The 22,109-nt window shown below is 38.6% G+C and overlaps 1 protein-coding gene and 1 non-coding gene across 8 annotated transcripts in view; both read left to right on the top strand.

The window, feature by feature from the left end:
- The window catches only part of UTRN (utrophin), a 509,162-nt gene that overhangs the window by 376,153 nt on the left and 110,900 nt on the right, over nt 1–22,109 (top strand). For all 7 annotated transcript variants that reach the window (XM_059177336.1, XM_059177335.1, XM_059177337.1 and 4 more), the window contains one exon: nt 16,959–17,088. In XM_059177336.1, coding sequence (XP_059033319.1) covers nt 16,959–17,088 — 130 coding nt within the window. The remainder of the gene's footprint in view (nt 1–16,958; nt 17,089–22,109) is intronic.
- On the top strand, nt 5,368–5,471 carry LOC131834971 (U6 spliceosomal RNA). The gene has a single exon (XR_009355057.1). It is a non-coding gene; the product is annotated as a U6 spliceosomal RNA (small nuclear RNA).

Here is a 22,109-nt window from a genome sequence, read left to right as displayed (position 1 = left end):
GATACCTATTATTTACCATCTAATAATACTGCCTTGCAGAAGTAGTCCCCCATCACTATCTAGGATTAACTTGTAAAATTAGACAGTCACCATCCAATCTTTACAAGTATCAGTATGTAAGCAATACAATCATACTATTTTTTTCTCACGTGGGTACATATTTAGTATCCTCAAATATCAAAATAAATTACTACTTTAAAACATACAGATTTTGGAGGCACTTGGGTGGCTCAGTCATTAAACGTCTGCCTTTGGCTCAGGTCATGATCCCAGAGTCCAGGGATCGAGCCCTACATCCGGTTCCCTGCTCCACAGGAAGCCTGCTCTCCCTTGCCCTGCTTGTGTTCCCTCTCTCCCTGTCTCTCTCCCTCTGTCAAAAAATAAATTAAAAATTTTTTTTTTAAGATTTTTTAATTTGTTTGACAGAGAGAGATCACAAGTAGGCAGAGAGGCAGGCAGAGAGAGAGAGAGGGGGAAGCAGGCTCCCTGCTGAGCAGAGAGTCTGATGCGGGGCTCGATCCCAGGACCCTGAGATCATGACCTGAGTGGAAGGCAGAGGATTAACCCACTGAGCTTCCCAGGTGCCCCGAAAAAATAAATTAAATCTTCAAAATAAAATAAAATAAGATATATAGATTTAAAAAAACACATCGTATTTTTAATGATTTTTAGAGTAAATGGATATAGTTGAATTTTCCAATTTAATGACCTAAATTTTTCATATGATTTTTTAAGTTTTATAGAAAGTGAGGTCACTTGTATGTAGCTTTGCTTTCTAGAATGTGAGATTATCATTCAGTCAACACTTCCTTAGAACGTACCTACAATGCACATCGCATTCATTTGTAATGTTAAGGATTTACTTCAAATTACAAGCTTTAGCCTGGATTAAGTCGCAGATACAGTGTTAGCTATTCACTCTGTGTTTCACTTTCTACACAGTGTAAATTCTCAGTTATGTGGGGCCAGTTGTCAGAGCTGTGGCACCCTTTCTCCAATAGAATGCATGTTTGATTTTAGGGAGGAAAATCACCAAAAATAATTGAAATGTCTGATTCTGGTATAATTTTTTGTAGGTTTGGGTCCATGCCCTCAGGGCTCCTCTGTCCTTTACTTAACTCAATTTAATTCCTCTATTCAAACCTCATTATATAAGAGTCAGGCCATTTGGGTCTGAAACTGACTTGGAGAAATACATTTGCAAACTTGCTTACTAAAGTAACAAAATCGAATATTGTCTTTAAATCAGCAACATGCCACCATGAAATTGAGGCTGGTGTTGTGTGTGGGATTGTTCTCCCTACTAAAGTAATCAGAAACTCTACCTGCAAATCTGTAACTTCGAGGTCTTTTCTTGATGAAATTACCAAATATGGGAGACTGACCTTTTTCTAAACTTGATTAAATTAATTTCTAAGCTCCCCCTCCAGGCTTTGGCACCTCTTTGACTTCCTTATTAAACGCAGAGCCCACTAAGGACTGTGGGTAAAGCTGTCACTCGCATTCCTTCCCGAAGCAGCAGTTCTAGAAATGAGACTACACCTACGGGCCACACTCCATTTAGTTGTCTGCAGCTGACTTACCTCCTAGCCTGACAGGTGTCATTGGGTCTTTACTCCAAAGGGCCATGGAATATCCAAGTTTAGAGGGAAAGGCAAGGCAGCCTTACAGCTGGCACTGTCTGGTGGTGAAATTGAGAGTGGACCGCAAATGTAGCAGGAAGGAGAGGTTTGGGAGACCAAGCAGTTACAGTCCATCCCCTGACTATAATAGCCCATTTCCAATGAATTGCCTTTGGGCATAATTAGCCCAGTTTCATTTTTCTGCCAGTTTATGTATTCATTCAACAAACTTCTGTGTTGCTACTGGTATTTGCCACATACTTTGCTAGGCACTGGGCATCTTTCACTTCGGAAGACTAATTTTGCTGTCAGGGATTTCACCATCTGGCCACAGAGACAGGCTTGAAAAAAGTAACTACATTGGATACCAAAAGCTTGTTATTGTGAGCATGAGCCCACGGCCAGGGAAGCCCAGATGAATCAGGATTCTCTGTACTTGGGAAGACTTGGTAAGTCTTCACAGAGCGAGTAGCCTTTGAGCTAAAAAGAGATCTCGGAATAAGAATTCACTAAAGACTATTATCAGAACTCCTGGAAGGAAAATCCTCCAAATTAGTCATGGCATGACTTGGAGTATGCACTAGAGCAAGAGGTGTTGCTTACCTTCCCTTTCAATTTTACTTGAAAGAGGAAAAAAAAAATACAAGTTCAGTGCCTGATACCATGCCTGGTAACAGTAGATATTAAATATACTTGCCAAATGAAGGAATACATTTATGTGTGTATGTGTTTTGAAATGTGTCGGGAAGAATACTCTTTTATTACTGTGTGAAGCTTGAGGACTCCTATCTTAGTTTTAACATTCATACTTAGTATTCTGATTCAGGCATCATTTTTTATGTCAATGGGGTGGAACCAAAATGAATTTATATATTAAATGTTCATTTAGGGATGTTAACCAAAACTTTTAAAGCTCTATGAAGGAGATTTTTTTTTTTAATTTTGTCTGCATACTAATGAAAAGTAAGCCTGTTTTCTTTCCCTTTTCTCATGTAGTTTTATTAGTGCTATCAAATTTAATGACTCTTCTGCCCTTTTTTGCTGTCATACTATAATGACTTCAGATCCATATATGCTGATTTAGCTTTGAAAGCAAGTTGGGAAAAAAAGTAAATTACATTCTAACAAATTCTCCTTATGTTTGTATCATTTATTTTTTCTGCTTGTATTCTCCAATAAGTAGTTAAGTGTTTCTTTGAAACCAGAAGCTAAGAAAGCCTGCTCTACCAGCAATACTTCTATTCGTTCCAGTGGAGATGCCCTGCATCTAGAGCCCGCTTCCTGGGTGTGAGTTCCAGACTTTATGGGATTACCTTAAGCTCCACTTTTAGAAGGGCCCCGTGGACTTGGTTGAATGCTCTGCTGCCGCCATCTTGAAATTTGAACAAGGGGCTCTGCGAATTCTATGGTTAAACAGACTGACATTAAGAAAACATTAATGTTCGGGCGCCTGGGTGGCTCAGTGGGTTAAGCCGCTGCCTTCGGCTCAGGTCATGATCTCAGGGTCCTGGGATCGAGTCCTGCATGGGGCTCTCTGCTCAGCAGGGAGCCTGCTTCCTCCTCTCTCTCTCTCTGCCTGCCTCTCCAACTACTTGTGATTTCTGTCAAATAAATAAATAAAATCTTAAAAAAAAAAAAAAGAAAACATTAATGTTTCTATTTTGACATATGTAAAACAACACTTTTACAATAATGAAAGCCTCTTAAAACTTACTACAAGCATTCTCTTTGTCACATAAGCCATCCTGAGCCTCCACTCTCACTGTAACTACTTCTGTCTCTGTGTGCTAGTGTCAGCGGCGATGTGACTAGGGATCTATTTTCAGTCCTTCTTTTCCTGTCAGCTCACTAACTGTTGCTCTATTCAGTCTCTTTACTTGACTCTAGGACTGTGCTAGTTTTCTTCCTACCGCCCTGGTAGCTCCTTCTCAATTTCCTCTGCTGGGCCTTCCTTCTTTCCTCAGCCTCCTAAACTTGGGATGCACCAGGGGCCAGGCTATGCAATTCTCAATGCCCATTCCTTGCTGAACTCATTCTCTGGTGTTATGTGGCTTCTGGTATGCCAGTCACTACTGAATTTATATATCTTTACATGTCATCTCTACTTGGGTATCTGATAGACATCTCCAACTTAGTAAGTCCAGACTGAATTCCTGAACTTGCTGCTCAAAATCATTCTCCCGATCTTCCCCCATTTCAGTGGAAAGAATTCTATTGTTGCTTAGATAAAAAATTAAATAATCACCTTCAATCTAATCTTTCTCTTATATTCCCTCCATTAGAAAATCTTGTTGGTTCCATGTTCTGGTTACCATCTATTAGGAGCTATAATTATGTCTCTGTTACTCTTTTTTATAGATTTTATTTATTAATTTGGCAGAGAGAGACACAGGGAGGGAGGGAACACAAGCAGGGGGAGGGGGAGAAGAAGAAGCAGGCCTCCCACTGAGTGGGGAGCCTGATGTGGGGCTCGATACCAGGACCCCAGGATCATGACCTGAGCTGAAGGCAGACGCTTAACAACTGAGCCACCCAGGTGCCCCTGTATTATTGTTAATACAGTGGCCAGAGTGTTCCTACTCCAAGGAATCAGAACTCTGTAGTCGTTTCCTATTTAATTCAGAATAAAAACCACTGTCCTCAGAATGGTCCACAAGACCCTACATGGTGTGACCTACCTCCCACTCACACCTTGCTCACCTCATTCTTACTATTTTCTCTCGTGAAGTCTGGTTTCAGCCACACTGGCCCCTAGCTGTGTCTTCACCATATTGTCTTCTGTATTTAGAATGCTCTTTCCCATCTATCCACATGATTAACTCCTCTGTTCTCAAATGTTTCTCCTGTGGCACCTCCCCAGTGAAGTCTACACCAGTCAAAACTCCCTTCCCAGTGCCCCTAATCTCTGTTACCCTGTTCTACTTTTTTCTTTCTCTGTAGCATCTATCATCCTCTAACGTAATTACTTATTTTCTGTTGTCTCTTTGTCTGTGCCTGACACATTAGATAATCAATATTCGTTGAATGTTAAATGAATGATATATACCCAGAGATAACATGTCCTTTGATATGATTGTTCCTTTTTTTTCTCTTTCTTTAGCTCTCTGTAATCCTTTTTTATTCACTCATGTTCAAAAGAATATACCCTTTTGAAGATATTTCTACTTTGAATAGCTGAATCTTTAATAAAGATTAGCTGACAGAAATATAAGTAGCACTATTTCCTCAAGAGCAAGAAATAATTTCAATTATATGACATACTTGAAGTTGTAAGAAAATTGATCAACACCATTATACTCTGCATTTTAGTATGATAGCCTGTTAAGAGGTTACCTTCTTTCTGTTTTAATATTACCTAAATTATTCAGATCAGGAGTTGGGAAGATTTTTGTTAAGGGGGAAAGAATTGCCGTATCTCTAATTGTTGAGATAGCTTTTAAAATGTAGCTTATTTTACTCTCAGGTACTGACTGTTGCTGGGTTCTCTCTTGTGTAGAGATTTGACACCTTGAAAGCAGGATGGGTTAAGACTCCTCACAGACACAGGCAGTACCTTAAACATAGGGAATGCCTCATTCAGTAACTCTGTTGTCATGTGTTATATGTTTAGAATAAATCTAGCTTCAGAGAGGTCGTGTAGGAAACATAATGAGCAAGTTTCATGGTTGTTATAGATATAAAAACTGTGCTTCTAAAATATGTTTGTAATTACTAATAATGCCATTCTTTAAAAGTAGTAATTTGTGCCTGCTTCGGCAATACCTCTACTAAAATTGGAATGATACACAGGAGGTTGGCTAGGCCTCTGTGCAAGAGGACATGTAAATTCGTGAAATGCTCCAGATTCTTTCAAAAAATTAAAAATAGAGCTACCATATGATCCAGTAATTCTACTTTTGGGTAATTATCTGAAGACATTGAAAACATCATTTTGAAGACATATGTATGCCTGTGTTCATGTACAATAACCAAGATATGGAATCAACCTAAGTGTCCATTAGTAATGAGGAATGTATATATACCATAATGTGTATATACACTAGGAATGTATATATACTATAACGTATATGAATGTATATATACATTTGTAATGTATATATACCATTAGTAATGAGGAATGTATATATGAGGAATGTATATATACCATAATGTGGTATATATACAATGGGATGTCACTCACCCATAAAAAGTGAATTAAATCTTCCTATTTGTGACAACATGAATGGACCTAGAGGGTATTATGCTAAACAAAATAAGTTAGACAGAAAAAGACAAATACTATATGATCTCACATGTGGGGTCTAAAAACAGAATGAATGAATAAACAAAACAAAACAGAAACAGACTCATAGGTACAGTAAATTCTTGGTAACCCGAGTGGGGAGGGGTTGGTGGGTGGGTGAAATAACAGGAAGGCAACTAAGAGGTATGAACTCAGAGTTACAAAATGAACAAGTCATGAGTATATAATGTACAGCATAAGGGATCTAGTCAATAATACAGTAATATCTTTGTGTGATGATGAAATGGTAACTAGACTTCTTGTGGGGGTCATTTTGTAATATATAAAATATCAAATCACTAAGATAAATACCTGATAGTAATAGGATGGTGTATGTCTATTATACTTCAATAAAAAATGAAAAATAAATCAATGTAATAATTTGTTCAATGATAAATGAGCTAGATTCCATTTAGTATTCCTTTCTTAAGAGTATAATTTTAAATTATGAAACTAATATCATTACAGATTTTATAAAATAAAGAACAAAAAATTGGCCTTAAGTTTACCACTGTAACACAATCATTTTCATTTTGCATGAATATTTTCTTTTTGCATATTTATCTTTCACACAGTTTTAGTAGGGGGCATAGTTTTTATTCTGTCTTTTTTGCTTAAATATACGTCATGTCTGTTTCTTCATGTTGCTATGTAGTCATTATCATAGTAATTTTTCAAGGTTACATAATGGTCCCTAGTGTGGCCATACCGTAGTGAGCCTAAATATTTTCCAGGTGTTAGAAATTTAAATTGCTTTTGAATTTTTTAAATCATAAATAACTTTATAATGAAAACTTTTGTGTTTATAGCTTTTTCTGGATCATTTTCCTAGGATATATTCTCAAAGGTGAAATTCTTGCTTCACACAATATGAACATAGTAATGAGTCTTGATGTATTGCCAACCGACTTTCCCAAGTGATTGAAGCAATTTTCCGCCTCTAGCAATGTATGAAAGTGAAGTTTCACTGCGCCTTTGCCTGTGATTTCTCATTTCCCCCCCTCTTTCCTTGAACCTTGTATTGTTACCATTAAAATGCTGGTATCCCATAACAGGGTGGAAATTCAGAAAGCAGTTTTGGGATGTCAGATGTCTGATTCTGTTTTTCTCTCAAAGAGAAAGGAGAGAATTGGTTGAATGTATTTGATTTAGTTGTACGTTGAAGGATTGGGAAAAAGATAACACATTGTTGGGCTGATCAGTTGAGGAAAGTTGGTATTTATATCAAATTAGTGTATGTGACATAATCTGGCTATCCATTTTTGCTATCACAGAGCTTCACTTTGCTGTTTTAGTGTGAGATAAATTGGTTCACAGGAAGACATTATATTTATATATTTGTTTTCTAAAATCTAAAGTGACTCAAGAAACTTGCAACCTAGTTTTATACTTTCCAAACAATTTCACTTAATTTTGGAGGATCACATGATTCCATTTTTCTTAGAATTAAATAATTTATCCTTTAATAGAGTTAAATTCTGTTGTTCTTGCTAATGGAGGGTTGGATACCGTAACTGGTCATTCAAAGCTGGTAAAGCAGCTAGTACTTTCCTCCACAAGTGATGGTGAATAGAGGCTGTGGGAAGAAGACTGCTGAGAAAGCACACAGATATTGTGTCAAGAAATAACTTTTTCAGCGCACTTGAGTGGCTTAGTTGGTTAGGTGTCTGCCTTTGGCTCAGGTTATGATCCCACAGTCCTGGGATTGAGCCCCACTTTGGGCTCCCTGCTTGGCAGGGTGTCTGCTTGCTTCTCCCTCTGCCTGGTGCTCTCCCTGCTTGTGCTCTCTCTCTCTCACTCTTGTTCTGTCTCAAATGAATAAATAAAATCTCTTAAAAAAAAAAAAACACAAAAAACAACCAACCAAAACAACTTTTTCTATGAGAGGCTAACGGAAATGACCCCTTCCCTCTTCTGCTGCTCAGGGTTATTCCACTTATTCCACGTTGCTTTCTTTGCAGACAAGCTTTGTATGGCTACTCCCATTTCTTGGGAGTTCTCTTTCCTTGATTCTGGATTACACAGGAAATGAAAAAGGAACACTTGGCATATTCTAGGAGCAGAAATAAAGACTTTGAGACTATTTAGGGTATTTAACAGTTGAACTTGGAGAGCAAGGAAGATCCAGATCTTTTTTTTTTTTTTTAGAGATTTTATTTATTTATTTGACACAGAGAGAGAGATCACAAGTATGCAGAGAGGCAGGCAGAGAGAGAGGAGGAAGCAGGCTCCCTGCCAAGCAGAGAGCCCGATGCGGGGCTTGATTCCAGAACCTTGAGATCATGACCTGAGCCAAAGGCAGAGACTTTAACCCACTGAGCCACCCAGGCACCCTGGAAGATCCAGATGTTGGTAGGAAGTTTAGAATTTGTTCCAAGTGCAACAAAGCTATTAGAGGGTTTTAAGCAAGAGAGCCAAAGGATCTGCTTTATCTGTAATTCTAATATTATGGTCTAGAAAACTTGAGGAAAAGTGCATCTCAGTGAACTTTGGCATTTGGTATCCAGACAATTTGGATGATGGGTTTAAAGAGAGGAAAGGAGCCGTGTGTTCCTTAATGCAGAGGGGATGACACCCACGTGTGTGCCTCTCTTCTCCCCTTGTCTCCCCTTGGTCAGGGCAGTGTGGCTGGTTGCTAATTGAGGACAGAAGGGGATTTCAGGAATTCCTGTCCTCCCTCCGGGTTTTCTCAGACCTTGTTTTCACATCAAGTGATTTGCAAGGTCCTGCCCATGTCAGTGCTCCAGGAGTAACTGATATTACTGTTCTTTGCTTGGCAGCAACACAGATACTCCAGTGAACCAAAGCCAAGTTCATGATGAAAATGAATAGCGGATTGACTTGAGAGATTTTCAGACATAAGCCATCCGAGTCACTTCCTTATGCAGATAGTCCCTGACTTAACGATGGTAGACTTACAGCTTTCCAACCTTATGATGGGACAAAAGTCATAAGAATTCAGTAGGAACTGTACTTCAGATTTTGAACTTGGGTCATTTCCAGGGCTAGCATTAAGCAGGATATTCCCTCTTGTGATGCTGGGCAGGGGCAGCCACAGTTCCCAGACCCACACAGTCACAAGGGTCAACGACCGATCCTGCTGACAACCATTCTCTCTCCAGGCAGCCATCCTGCTTTTCACTTTCAGTACAGCATTTAATAAATGACACACGCTCTCCAACTTTATTCTAAAGTAGGCTTTGTGTTAGATGATTTTGCTTAGTTGTCGGCTAATGTATGTGTTCTGAGTGCCTTTAAGGGAGGCTAAGCTAACCTATGATGTTTGGTAGGTTAGGTGTATTCAGTACATTTTTGACTTACGATATTTTCAGCGTTCAGTGGGGTAACCTCATCGTAAGTGAAGGAAGATCTGTACCTTCTTATCCCTTCATCCCCCGTCCTTCCCAATTATAGTAGGTGCGGAGAAGTGTTCCTAGACATTGCAAGAGCATATTGAGAATCTCTTTTTAGGCCTTTAAAATTGAATAAGGAGCAATGAACTCTGACACTCTTGAGTGCCTGACACACCAGTAAGCTGCCAAACAGTACCCTGAGTCTGAAAGGGGGCAGTGAAGTGACAGGAAAGGTGGGCTCTGCTAAGTGGCATCTTGGGTTTGCAGAAATTCTGTTAAGAATGAAAACACTGAGATTTTTCTGGTTAAGCTCTGCTGTTGGAATCAGGTCTTCACTAATCTGACATTCCAGGCTTCCTTTAGTTTAAAGGAGATGGAAAAGCTGCTTAACGAGGAAAACAATGAGAGACTAGATTACTTCACCTCTTTATTCTGTTTCCTTGAGTTGCTTTTCCCTTAATTATCTTTAATCTAATTCTACTTTCTTTCTCAACACACAGTTGCTTGTGCCCCTTCCACCTCCCTCCATCTTCTCCACATTTCCTCATGTCCTGTTTGTTCTTCTCTCAAAGATTTGTGGCCCTTAACATATTGTGACCAGCATTCTCTTCTCTTTAGACTAAGTTTCCTGAGGATTGGGATCGTGGCTTATTAACTACCATTTTCTCTTATGCTTGGCATATTTCCTTTAGATTATATGAATTTAATATGTTTTAAAACTTTTTATTTTGGTGGAAATCTTCGTTGGAAAATTCTGTCATATACCCTTATGCCACTTTAGGATGAGAGAGACATTGAACATTTTCTTATGGCCATGGGACAATCATTGTGGTCTCCAGTTACTATTCTTGACTTCTGCAATATCTGAAACCATATTTCCTTATATTAAAAACTTCAGAGCATGCAACTTTTCAAATAGAGTTTCAAATTTAGTTTTTGAAGTTATTTTGTATCTTCTTCCTTGTTACAACTGATCTGGTCTACTGCTTATAGGGTGAAGTTTGATTTCACAGGTGCTGGCTTGGCAGGGGGATTGAGGTCTTTGAACTATTTGTTAGAATGGAAAGGCCTTGAGTCAGTAAGGGAGCTAGATGTCTACTGTATAAAGAAGTATGTGGTTACTACCAACCAATAAGATTTGCTTCCTTCTACCTTTCATGATTCAAAACATTTTTATAGAAGCAGTCACCACCATTCTTTGTTTCCCTAGCTCTGACAGTGCCAGCCTGCCAAGCCACGGCAGCACTCCCCTCAGGACCTTTGCACTTGCTGTTCCCTCTTCCTGATTGCTCTTTTGTCAGATATTCTTAGGGTTGGCTCCCTCACTTCATTCAGCTGTTTCTTCAAATATCACTGTCTTTGAGATGCCTTCCATGATGACTTATATAAAATATTACCAAACTACATACGTCCCCCAGCGTTCCCTTTATCCTGTGTGGTAGATTGTTATAATAATGAATCATGATTCACTGTATCTCAGCCCCTATGCTGAGGATCACTGCTGTTCCCCTCTCCAAGAAATCCATTGTACTTTCCCATTCTCTTGATTCTATGCTGGGCCTCATGACTTGCTTTAAACAGAATGTGGCAGAAGCGTAGATTCTAGAACGTACTGTTTGATGTGGTAACTCTTAGCTAGCCCTATGTGACCACTTAAATTAAAATTAAATTAATTACAATTAGATAAAATTTAAAATCTAGTTCTTCAGTTAAGTTAGTCATATCTCAGGTACCAAATGTTGCATGACACCAGCGGTTACCATATAAGACAGCATGGTTTTAGAGCATTTTTATAAGTGCAGGAAGTTTGATTAGACATTGGGCTGTTCTAGAGTCTATGTCTTAAGAGATTTTGCAGCTTTCAGTCTACTCTTTGGGAACACTAATTACCAGGCTTCAAAGAAGCCCAGTCCAGCCAACAGGGCATTTAGAGACCATATAGAGGGAAATTGTGGTATTTCAGCTAGTGGTGCACAATATTTTCTGAACACATGAATGAACCCATTTTAGACTTGCAATCCCAGTTAAATGACAGCTGACTATAACTGCAGGAGTAATCTCTGGTGGCACCAGCAGAGGAGCTGGGTAATTTGCCAATCCAAAGAATCTTGAATAATAAGTTACCATTGTTTTAAGCTGATACATTTCAGGTGAATTTGATACACTGTAATAATAACAGATTCCCCCTTTAGTTTAATGACTCCAATAGCTTTGAAACTATGCTCTATATAGTTACCTCATGGATTAGGATGTGGAAAAAAAAGACAAAGATGGAGTAAGCCCATACCACACCTTTCAGTGAAATCTGTTATTTGTTTATCTAGGGAGGAAAAAAAAAGATTTTTTGCTATTAATTCAATAGTAATCAACAGTAAGTTAAAATGCTTAGTATTGACTAGCTGATAATTAGTTAATAGGAAGGAGTGCCTGGCTGGCTCAATGGGTAGAGCATGGGACTCTTGATCACATGTTGTAAATTTAAGCCCCATGTTGGGTGTAAGGATTACTTACAAATAAAATATTTATAAAAATACCTTTGATAATTAGATTATTGGAGAAAACTACTTTTGCCTTAAAAAATTATTTACTTAAGAATTTGCAAAGTATATAGTTCAAGTAATCCAGAGCTAACTGGAATCCAGTAATTTAGGATATCCAATTTAGGGTAATCACATGTGGGAGACTTTGTTCTATTTTGCTCTTCCCTATTTTGGAATCCTATCTAGTATTTAATCTGAAAGCATTCCTTCATTTATTCCTTATTCCCTAAGCATTTGTTGTGTACTTTCTATATATGTCTAGGCAAGCACTGAAGAGGATTTCAAATGAATAGATGTGAGCCTTATCCTAGAAGAACTGCAATATAATGGTGGGGACAGATGCATGGTCACAGTACATCAAGATGAGCTATGCTAGAGAAATAGGAAGTGCTCTGGAAACTCTGAGGGGGAACATACTGAACATACGCAATGAGCTACTCCTTTGTGGATGGGTGGGCATAGAGGTTAGACATAAACAGATTACCTTGGGAACTTATTTGGAAGAAAGAACAGAATTACTATTTTATTTTAATAGTAACTTTATTGAGATACTATCCTCACAGCATAAAATATCAAAAAACAGTTCAGTAGCTGTTGGTATAATCTCAGAATTGTTCAACCATCATCACTATCTAGATTTAGAACATTATCCCAAAAAGAAATCCCGCACCCATGAGCCATCACTCCCCCATTCTTCCCCCAACCATCCATCCCTAAGCAACCACTGTTCTACCATGTGATTCTATAACCTTATCCCTTTTGGCATTTCAGAGTAATGGGCTTCTCTGTCTGGCATCTTTCATTTACATAACATTTGCAAAGTTCCTCCATGTTGGAGCATGGATCAGTATTTCATTCATTTTTATTGCTAAATAAAACTTTTCATTATATGGGTATAACAGCATTTTTTTTTTATCTGTTCACCAGTTGATGTTTGGGTTGTCCACATTCTGGTGATAATGAATAATATTGGTATGAACATTCATATATAAGTTTTTATGTAGACATTACTTTCAGTTCTCTTGGGTAAGTTACCCAGAAGTGGAATTGCTGGGTTATGTGGTAACCCTGTGTTTAACATTTCAAGAAACTGTTGGATTGTTTTTCAAAGTGGCTGCACCATTTTATCATTCCACCTGCAGTATATAAGGGTTCCAACTTCTTCACATCATTGCCAATACTTGTTATTGCCTGAGAACAGAATTGTTTTGAATGAAAATATAAAGTCATTAAAATAGAAAAATTCCTATTAGTTTATGTTATACTCACAAAGGCAGCCCATATGTAAGTCATGTGATATTGGAACCTGAAGCTGAATGCCTTTTGTAACTCTGTATACAAAACAACTCTGTTAGGGTCTAATTATCTTATCATTAATGTTCACCAGGTGGTTAGGAAATGCTGGCTTTCTTTTATGTCTAATTGAGAGGTAAACGGTGGTGAAATGATTATATGTCTAATACTGTTGAAAGTTAAACCCGTTTCTGACATACAATTAAATGTAATTGAAATAGGACAAATTGAATAATAAAATTAAATTTACAAAATATTGTATGAAATGTATGTTCTTCTGTAGGATATTTAGGTGGTGAGCCAGCATTAGTGCTTGAGCCCCACATTTTCACGTAGTTGGCGTGGTTCCCACGTGCCCACACTTGCCTCTTCTACTTCCCTCCCTTGGCATATCAAAGGAGTTCACGAGACATTCCCCTGCCAACGCCCTTTGCAGAGAGATTGTTCTAAAAAGTGCTGAAGTTTCATGTGGTTAGGAAGGAAAATAGATTCTCCAGTCCTGTGGGGCATTCTCACACTCAGATTCGTTTTCCATGAATCTAAGAGACCTGACAATGATACTGTAAAAAACGGGGATGTAGATTGGACAGTCATAGCCCCCTGCTATCTTGTCCTGCTCTCCCGTGGCTTCCCAGTGCCCATGACGGGTTGTCTCACATGCTCGGTTACAGTGGTTTTTGTGACCTGATATCTGCTCAGCTCTTTGGCACTAAATGTTTAAGTTCCCTCAGTGCACACACCATCACACTCCCTTGTTCTTCTGCTAGTGTTTAGTTTCCTCTTTTGGAAGTACTTTCCTCCCTCTACAAGACACTGTTTAGACACCACCTCCACGAAGAAGCATTTCCGAGCCCCCTAGTTCTACCAGGTCCCAAAGCACTGATGTCGGGTGCCTCGTTTACCACAGTGAAAAACAAAACGCAAAGAAACAAACAAAAACAGAAAATGTCTCAGCCTTGTAGAGCTTAACTTTTATCTGAGAGAAACGGGTGAGAAACAATAACCATAATAACTAGATGCCTGTTTTGCTTAGTAGAAGGTGATGGGAAATGTAGCGGATGGGAGAGGTGAATTCTACATTAAATAGCATGGGTGGGTGGGCTTCACTGAGAAGGCCTCTTGGGAGGAAGAATACGCCATGTAGATATCTGAGGAAAAAGCCTTCCAGGCAGAGTAAACAGCAGCCAGTGAATCTCCCATCATGAGAGCATCTGTGTTAAATTGGTAAAATTCCAGCCGTCAAGGAAGTTGACTGGCTAGTGTTCCCAAGTATCCTTTCTGTAGACAAATATATATTTCCATGTGGGTGTTTGAAATTCTAAAAATAGTTTTAACACAAATCTCTCTGATGCGATTTGCACTCCCCGGACCCCTAGCCAATGCTCATTTTGTGGACTAATAATAATCCAGAACTCCCCTTTGGGCACTACTGTACACCTAAATCATACGGATCATATTATCTTCTTTCTCCGCCAGGAGATCAGAATTCATGCTTCGTGAAATACACGCTCCGTAATCACCGTGTGTTTCCGGAGGACCGGCACTGCTTCTGTGCTCCCTTCTCTGAGTCACATTCCTTTATACTCTGTCTTCTCTCAGTTTTTAATCCCCTTCCCCATCATCACCCAGTTGGTGTTTCCTGGTTTTCCTTTTGTGCCAAATCTGCAAACACTCCTGGGAATCCTCATCCTATTTGATCAACCAGAAGGAGGAGTCATTCTTCTGGTTCCTTCACTTTCCTTTTAGCAACTTGCATTAAATAGGTTCATGTCTGGGACTTCCCTTTCAGAAAGAAGATCTGTGGCACAGCCCTTGTGCATTATTTTAAGAATCTTTACCTCTCCCACATTTACTGGTTAGATTTGGGTTTGGGGGGAATAAATATTCTGGATCACTAAAATTTTTATAAATCTGCTGTGTTGCCCACTGTTTTTTACTTTTGGCTTTTAAGCAACACACTTTTTCATACCATTATTTTATATTTTATATTTCCAGATGCTTTGGGAAGTAGATACCTTAGGAGTATTTTCATCAATCTGGAGCTTTTTGCTTTAACAACACAATAATCTAAATTTTAAAGAATAGGCTCAGGACCTGGGCATGTTTGTATATATTTCTGGATTAAAATGTATTTTCCCTGTTTCTCTATGGTCTATTCTGTTTCCACATATCACAGACTTTAAATGTCAGAAGTTTGTCTTACTTGTCTTGAGTGTCACACCTGGGGACTTCTTCACAGGCCACATTTCTCAGTAGAGATTGTGAGGGTTTTGTCACATAGTCATTTGATGCTCACGAAGGTGCTGATGTGGGGATATGCTGATTTGTGCTTGCCTCACAATCTGGTTTTATAGATGCTATGAAGGTATCTATGGATTTTAGAGAATGTGCTTTTTTGCTGTTCTTCACTTCATTATCTTTTTTGTCAAGATAATAATTGTAAATAGTTTAAAAGTCAAATAATATTCACAGTTCTTACTGGAAAAACCAACATTCTGTCATTGATCTCCCCTCCTCCTCCCCCACCAGTAATGTTCTCTTTTAAATTCATTACTTGAGGGGCGCTTGGGGAGCTAAGTAGGTTGAGCATCACACTCTTGATTTTGGCTCAGGTCATGATCTCAGGGTCCCGGGACTGAGCTCCTCTCTGCCGGGGATTCTTTCTCTCCCTCTCCCTCTGCTCCTTTCTCTACCCCACCACCCAACTCACACACTCTCTCTCTCTCTAAAATAAGTAAAAATCTTTACCAAAAAAAAATCATTATGGGTATTTTTCTTGTGTTTAGCTCTGGTTTTCACATCAGATGATTATTCTGGTTTTCTAGATTATTTTTCTTTCATTTACTCTGGAAGATGAGGATTTAGCCTGCGAATACCCTGTCATCCCAACATAGTTACACAAAAAGCTATTTAAAAAATCATTGTCTTCAGAAGCAAGAACTGTATTGATTCTAAAATTGTACTAGAATATGATATTTTAGAAAACAAAAACTGGAGTTTTCGTAATGCGTTATAAGGAAACTGCACTAAAAGCAAAATATTAGAGCCAGGAGGTGTTTATGTGTGTAGTTTTAAGAGGATAACAATAATACCAGCATTCAAATAGCACATGAGAAAATCTTCATTTCCTCTTACCTTGCAGTAGCCAGTGAGTAAGCTTTGTTTTTAAACCCTAGTCAGTTAGAGTCTTAATCACCAAACATTTAATGGGAACAGAGGTGAAAGTTTAACCCTACTTAAAAGAATGAAAGTACTAAAGGCAGACTGTTCTGAGAACCATAAATTTGCATGGAAAACCTCACAAGGGAAAAATCGTAATTGCCTCAGCATGCTAGATGGAACGTATTTGAAGATAATTGGAGACTGTCTTTTATGTGTTCTCTTTGGTTTAGTTTTGATTTCATGTACTTTAATTTGTTTCCATCTCTTAGTTTTTTTTTTCTTAATATATTCTAAAGAATGTAAAACACTTCTGAGGATCTCATTACTACTTGTGAAATTGCCTGCTCTTGTACTATTGGATGTAATTTTTTTTGCCAGTCTTATAAGAAAAAGGTATCTTCGAACAGGCTATTCTATTTGAGCAGTCTGACAGGAGTGATCACCCTAAAAGCACATTTTGTGTAAGCTCAAATACACAATAACAATTTCCCTTAGGTGAATATTGTAAAGATTTTTGTTTTGCGTCTTTAAGTCCTGTCATCTTTTTGCTTTTATTCATGTTTCGTCATTCATATGCGTAAAATTTATATTTTCACTTCAGACTTTGCTTAAATATTAGCTATTCCCTTGACAAATATAGTCAGTAGTCTAATTGACATGTCTCATTAGTAGGTTACAAATTCAACTTTTGCTTCTCTTTGCAAAGGCCCTGAGACGAGAGTTAAAGGAGAAAGAGTATTCTGTTCTGAATGCTATCGACCAAGCTCGGGTTTTCCTGGCTGATCAGCCAATTGAGGCCCCCGAAGAACCAAGAAGAAACCTACAATCAAAAACAGGTGAGATTGGTTTCTTTCATACGTCATAAAAACACATGTGAGGGGAACAAAATCCTGAAATCAAGTAGGAAATTTCCTTATAGTATTTCAGGATCTGATACTAAAATTTTTTCTTCTAAGTGTTAGTTTAATCAAATATGTCATTATTATCAAATATCTAGATTTTTACATTAAAATGAGATGACTGTATGCATCAGTAGCCTTATTTTATAAGAAAATTAACTGCAGACAAATAGATTTAGAAAAGGCATACTGTAACTAAAGGTAATTTCTTTGAGAAAGAAAAATGTGTATTTCTTATGTTCAAACAAATTACATGATAAATGATTGCAACTAGAGGACTGGCATTTAAAATACAATATATATAAATACATAAATAAGCAAGGATTTTTTTAAGCTTCTGTGTTTTCAGATTACTTTTTAAAATAAGGCACTAAATTAAAACACCTTTCTTTTAAAAGTAGACAACAGACTTTATTTAATTTAAAATTAACCTATTCATGTACTGTTTATATACTTTGGTTGAAAATGGAAACAGAAACTACCTTCTCAGCAAATAGCCGTAAATCACACAATAAACTTAAGAGATGAATCGGGGGCTAACATAGATCTTTGTTATGATTTTTCACTGTTGGCAATAAAAGCATACTGATGCATTTTTAAAAACAAACATGCCATTCAAAATATTTTTTCATCTTTTACTTCACATAGTGAAGGCAGACCTAAAAGACTGCCTCATGCTGTGTACAGCAGCATAATTCATGAGCATTTATTACTTGTTAGGAAAGTACAGTTGGAAAATGCTTTCTTTGACTGTAGCCGAAACCAGAGCAGACGTTTGGACAAGTAGCCATTTTCCTCATCAGCCTTTGTCAGATCAGCCCTACTTCAACCTGAATAAATTTCCCCTCAAGAGCATGATAGTCTTAACCCTCCAAGCCTAGCTATGTGTGTCTTTGTACACACACACACACACACACACAGAGCATACTTATCTCTTCTAACTTTCATTTTCTGCGAGCAGCATCATTGTCTTTCCACTCAGCCTACTGGTGACTCAAGTCATTGCTGGGTCTCCACCTTTCAACTAATCCCACAGTGTGCAAATCCGTCCTAATTGATATTTCTGGCTTTGAAGAAGTACTCCTTCTGAGGATTCTGTATGTGTGTGTTATGTACACACACACATATACATGCACACATACACGCACACAGCCTACACATGCACACGCTAAATGAATGCGTGGGTGAGCTGAGCACCTGTGGGGATGCTTGGGCAGCGGGTGGGTTCAGGGAAGAGGGAAGACCACTGGGATGGGATTATCACAGTAGCAGGGAGGAGCAAAGCCCCTGGCAGGGTGCAGTGTGCTTAGGCAGAAGGCGGGAATAAAGGGTTTGTAGGGGCTGTCTGGTTCAGAGTGTAGAGGATCTGGAAAGTCAGAACATTTCGACTAAATATAACAAGAAAGAAGGCACTATTATAATTGTTGTTGTTAAACTTGGAAGAAAAATAAGTTCCCTCATCTCAACTTTTACCCAATTTAAAATCCACCTTAAATCTGCATTTCTTGTCTCCTTGCTTCCCCAGTAACATAGAGGCAACATTTTTATGTTAAGCTACTTCATCACGGTAAAAATGTGTTATTATATCACTAAAGCTTCACTTTGCTCTAAATTTTCCTTCTCGGTGGGTAGTCAGTTTAAGGGGCTTGGTAATAATCGCTTTTTTGCATTCTTATTTGGCTATTAGATTTGGTATATTTCTAAGCCGCTTTCAAATACTATATTGGGGGTCAAGAAAAAGTCATCGTTTAACTTTATGATTTTCTTGTTTTTTTTTTTTTATGATTAGTAATTTTTATACTTTCCTCCTATACTGATACTGCTTTCTGCAATGCTGGCTGATTTTACTTGCTGTTAAAAGTAAATGAAAGAAAATTATCCATAATAGCTTTTATACCTTTGTTGTTTACCATTATTTTTGTAGAGCTGCTATCAGAAATAAAGAGCATTTGAACATTAGTTGTATGTGAAGTAATCACTGTGGAGGGGACTAGATCAGGGAGAAATGATATAATGATTTTTTTTAAAAGATTTTATTTATTTATTTGAGAGAGAGAGAGAGAGCGCATGAGAAGGAGAGGGTCAGAGGGAGAAGCAGACCCCCCGAGGACCTGGGAGCCCAATGCTGGACTTGACCCCAGGACTCCAGGATCATGACCTGAGTTGAAGGCAGTTGCTTAATGACTGAGCCACCCAGGTCCCCCTGATAAAATGATTTCTTATTGCATTTAATAAGCAGTTATTTATTATGTTGTATGTACCATGCATAGTGACAGAGCAAAATGGATCCATCTCTCTACTTTTAAGTAACTATTTCAGAAAGAACTTCTCTACGTGACTTTTCTAAATGCCTTTTTTCATCTTTTTTTTTTTCATTTTTTCCTATTATTAATTATCGTGTGTGTGTGTGGCAACCTGTGGTGTTTTACTTTATTGTTAAGTGTTATAGGTATGAATTGCTCTCAGGAATCTATTAACTGACAAAGCCTATGAAAAAGAAAGAAATTAATTATTTCAACGAAATGATAAGTAGCTGATAATCTCATCAGATATGCTCTGCTAGATATTTCCCCATTCCCCAGTTTTATTGAGATATAATTGACATAAAACACTGTGGAAGTTTAAGGTATACAACATAACAATTTGATGTGTGTATAGATTGTAAACTGATTACCATGATAAGTCTAGTTAATATCCATCACCACACACAGTTACAAATTATATTTCCTTGTGATGGGTACTTTTACGATCTAATCCCTTGCCACCTTTCATGTATGTATATTTTAAATATTCAATAATCACTAGTAATATTACTGCCTTACTTTAAGCCCTTGCCATTTTTTGTTAGGACTAAGGTTAGTTCTTTCTTAATTGGTATCTCTGCATCAGAAAGACACTACAGTGATAAATCTGAAACTCAGAACTGGCGTTTACTTCCCAGGCTTGAAAACCACCAGTAGCCCCTGGAAGGGCATCTGAGCTCCTTCCCCTGAAGCCCAAAGCTACATAGGGACTTGGCCCCAGTTTTCCTGGGTGGCAGAAAAACTGCCTCCTCTCCTGGTTTTTCCTGCCTGTCGGTCTGTATCACCACAGGAGCTTCTGACTCCTTCCTTGTTTGCCGGCCAGCGCCTGCTCATCCTGTCGCCGACAGGACAGCGATGGCGCTCTGTCTCCCCAGCTGCCTTCCTCTCTCCGCTTCACCATCATCTCCCTGACTGTGTTACTGTGTCCAGGGCTCAGCTCTTCCTTTCCTCGTGATCTTTCTCCCTTATGGAGAAGCTGAAAAAGTGTGTAAAATTAACTGAGCAGCCAAAATAAATATCATACAGCAAATACAGTGAAGATCCTACTCGGACTCATGGAGAAGCAGCTCTCTCCGAGGTATTAACTCTTACTTTAGACACTGTTGTAACTGGTTTAACTCGTTTCCCAGTGAATGGTGGGTATGTGGCAAAATGGAAATGACAGGACAGGGAGAGGGTGACAGTGAGCAATGCTGGCTGGCAGTCTGATAGCAAGGAGCAGAAAGAAATTCTAGAACGGATATACGAGGCTTCTAAAATAAAACAAAACAAAGTAGTCTTTGGGGCTTTTTACAATAAAAGGAAATTGAAGCTATGAATTATGGTTTGTTTATTTTTGAAGACGGAATATAAATCATTTAAGAGAAGGCATAGGAATTTATACTACATTTTAGTATCTTTCCTTTTAAAATGGCAACCATAAAAATCTAGAGCTAAATAGGTAAAGTGCGGCTGTCTGGAACGCTAACTCCTCAGAATAACTCATTCTACCCATAAATGGTTCTTAAGTAAATATAATTTTTAATTGAACTGAAATCATCTGAATAATTATAGGTATTTTACAGAGTTCACAACTTTGTCAGTAGCGCCCATATCTGGTTGGAGCCATTATGGAACTGTTTAATTATTGTTAATCTGAATCATGTCACTCTATTGATTTTCTTTTTAACACAGTTGAATTGTTTTTCATTTGATTTTAATCACCTGGTTTATATCTGTGAACAGGTAGATTGATAGAAGAGTACATTTTTCATCATTCTTTTGATTGTTCTTTGCATGTCTAAAACCACTCACTCTCTTGTTCTCCTAACGACCCCCACTGAGTCAGGTAGATAAAATGGTGTGCCTTTTTCTTTCTCTCCCTCGCTTCTCTCCTTCCTTCCCGCCCCCTTTCCTTTTCAGTAAAAATGCAAACGCCAAGAAAATAATGTGATGCTGAACACAAGCTAATGTAGCATAGATCCAGGAACAGAGCTCAAAACTTCTATGTGGGTGACCTTTCTTTTCTTTTTTTTTTTTTTAAGATTTTATTTATTTATTTGACAGATCGCAAGTAGTCAGAGAGGCAGGCAGAGAGAGGAGGAAGCAGGCTCCCCGCTGAGCAGTGAGCCCGATGTGGGGCTCAATCCCAGGCCCCCCGGGATCATGACCTGAGCCGAAAGCAGAGGCTTTAACCCACTGAGCCACCCAGGTGCCCTGTTAGTGACCTTTCTTAATCCGAAGTGTTTTGGCTGTCGTTCACCACATCTCTTATCTCCTCTCTCGCTCTGTCTCTCTCTGCTTATTGGCCACTGTCTTGGCTCCTTCTCCACTTGCAGTGTCTAGAGCCTCTTAACCCTGCACAGCTGTTTCTGGCTTCTTTATTCTCCCAGCCTCCCCTTCCCCGTTACTGTTCTCAGTCCCAGCTTTCAGTTCCTTTTGAAAACCACGTGGCTGCCCAGGGAAGGTAGACATACAGGCGATCATCTGGGGACTCAGTCACAGTCAGCCTTAGCCCACTCTGGCCCCCAAACCTCTTGAGATAATCAGAGAGTACATGTGCCTTCTCACCTATTTGTCACCTACAGTTCAGGTTGAAGGTCGGATTCGCAGAGACGTCTCTCTCTCCACACCGCCTTGGGATGCCGGCGCACGTGCGCACATGTGCGTGTGTAT

This window comes from Mustela lutreola, chromosome 6, assembly GCF_030435805.1.
Source record: "Mustela lutreola isolate mMusLut2 chromosome 6, mMusLut2.pri, whole genome shotgun sequence".
Lineage (NCBI taxonomy): Eukaryota > Metazoa > Chordata > Mammalia > Carnivora > Mustelidae > Mustela > Mustela lutreola.
Note: the sequence above shows the minus strand (reverse complement) of the source record. Positions and strands in the feature narration are given on the sequence as shown.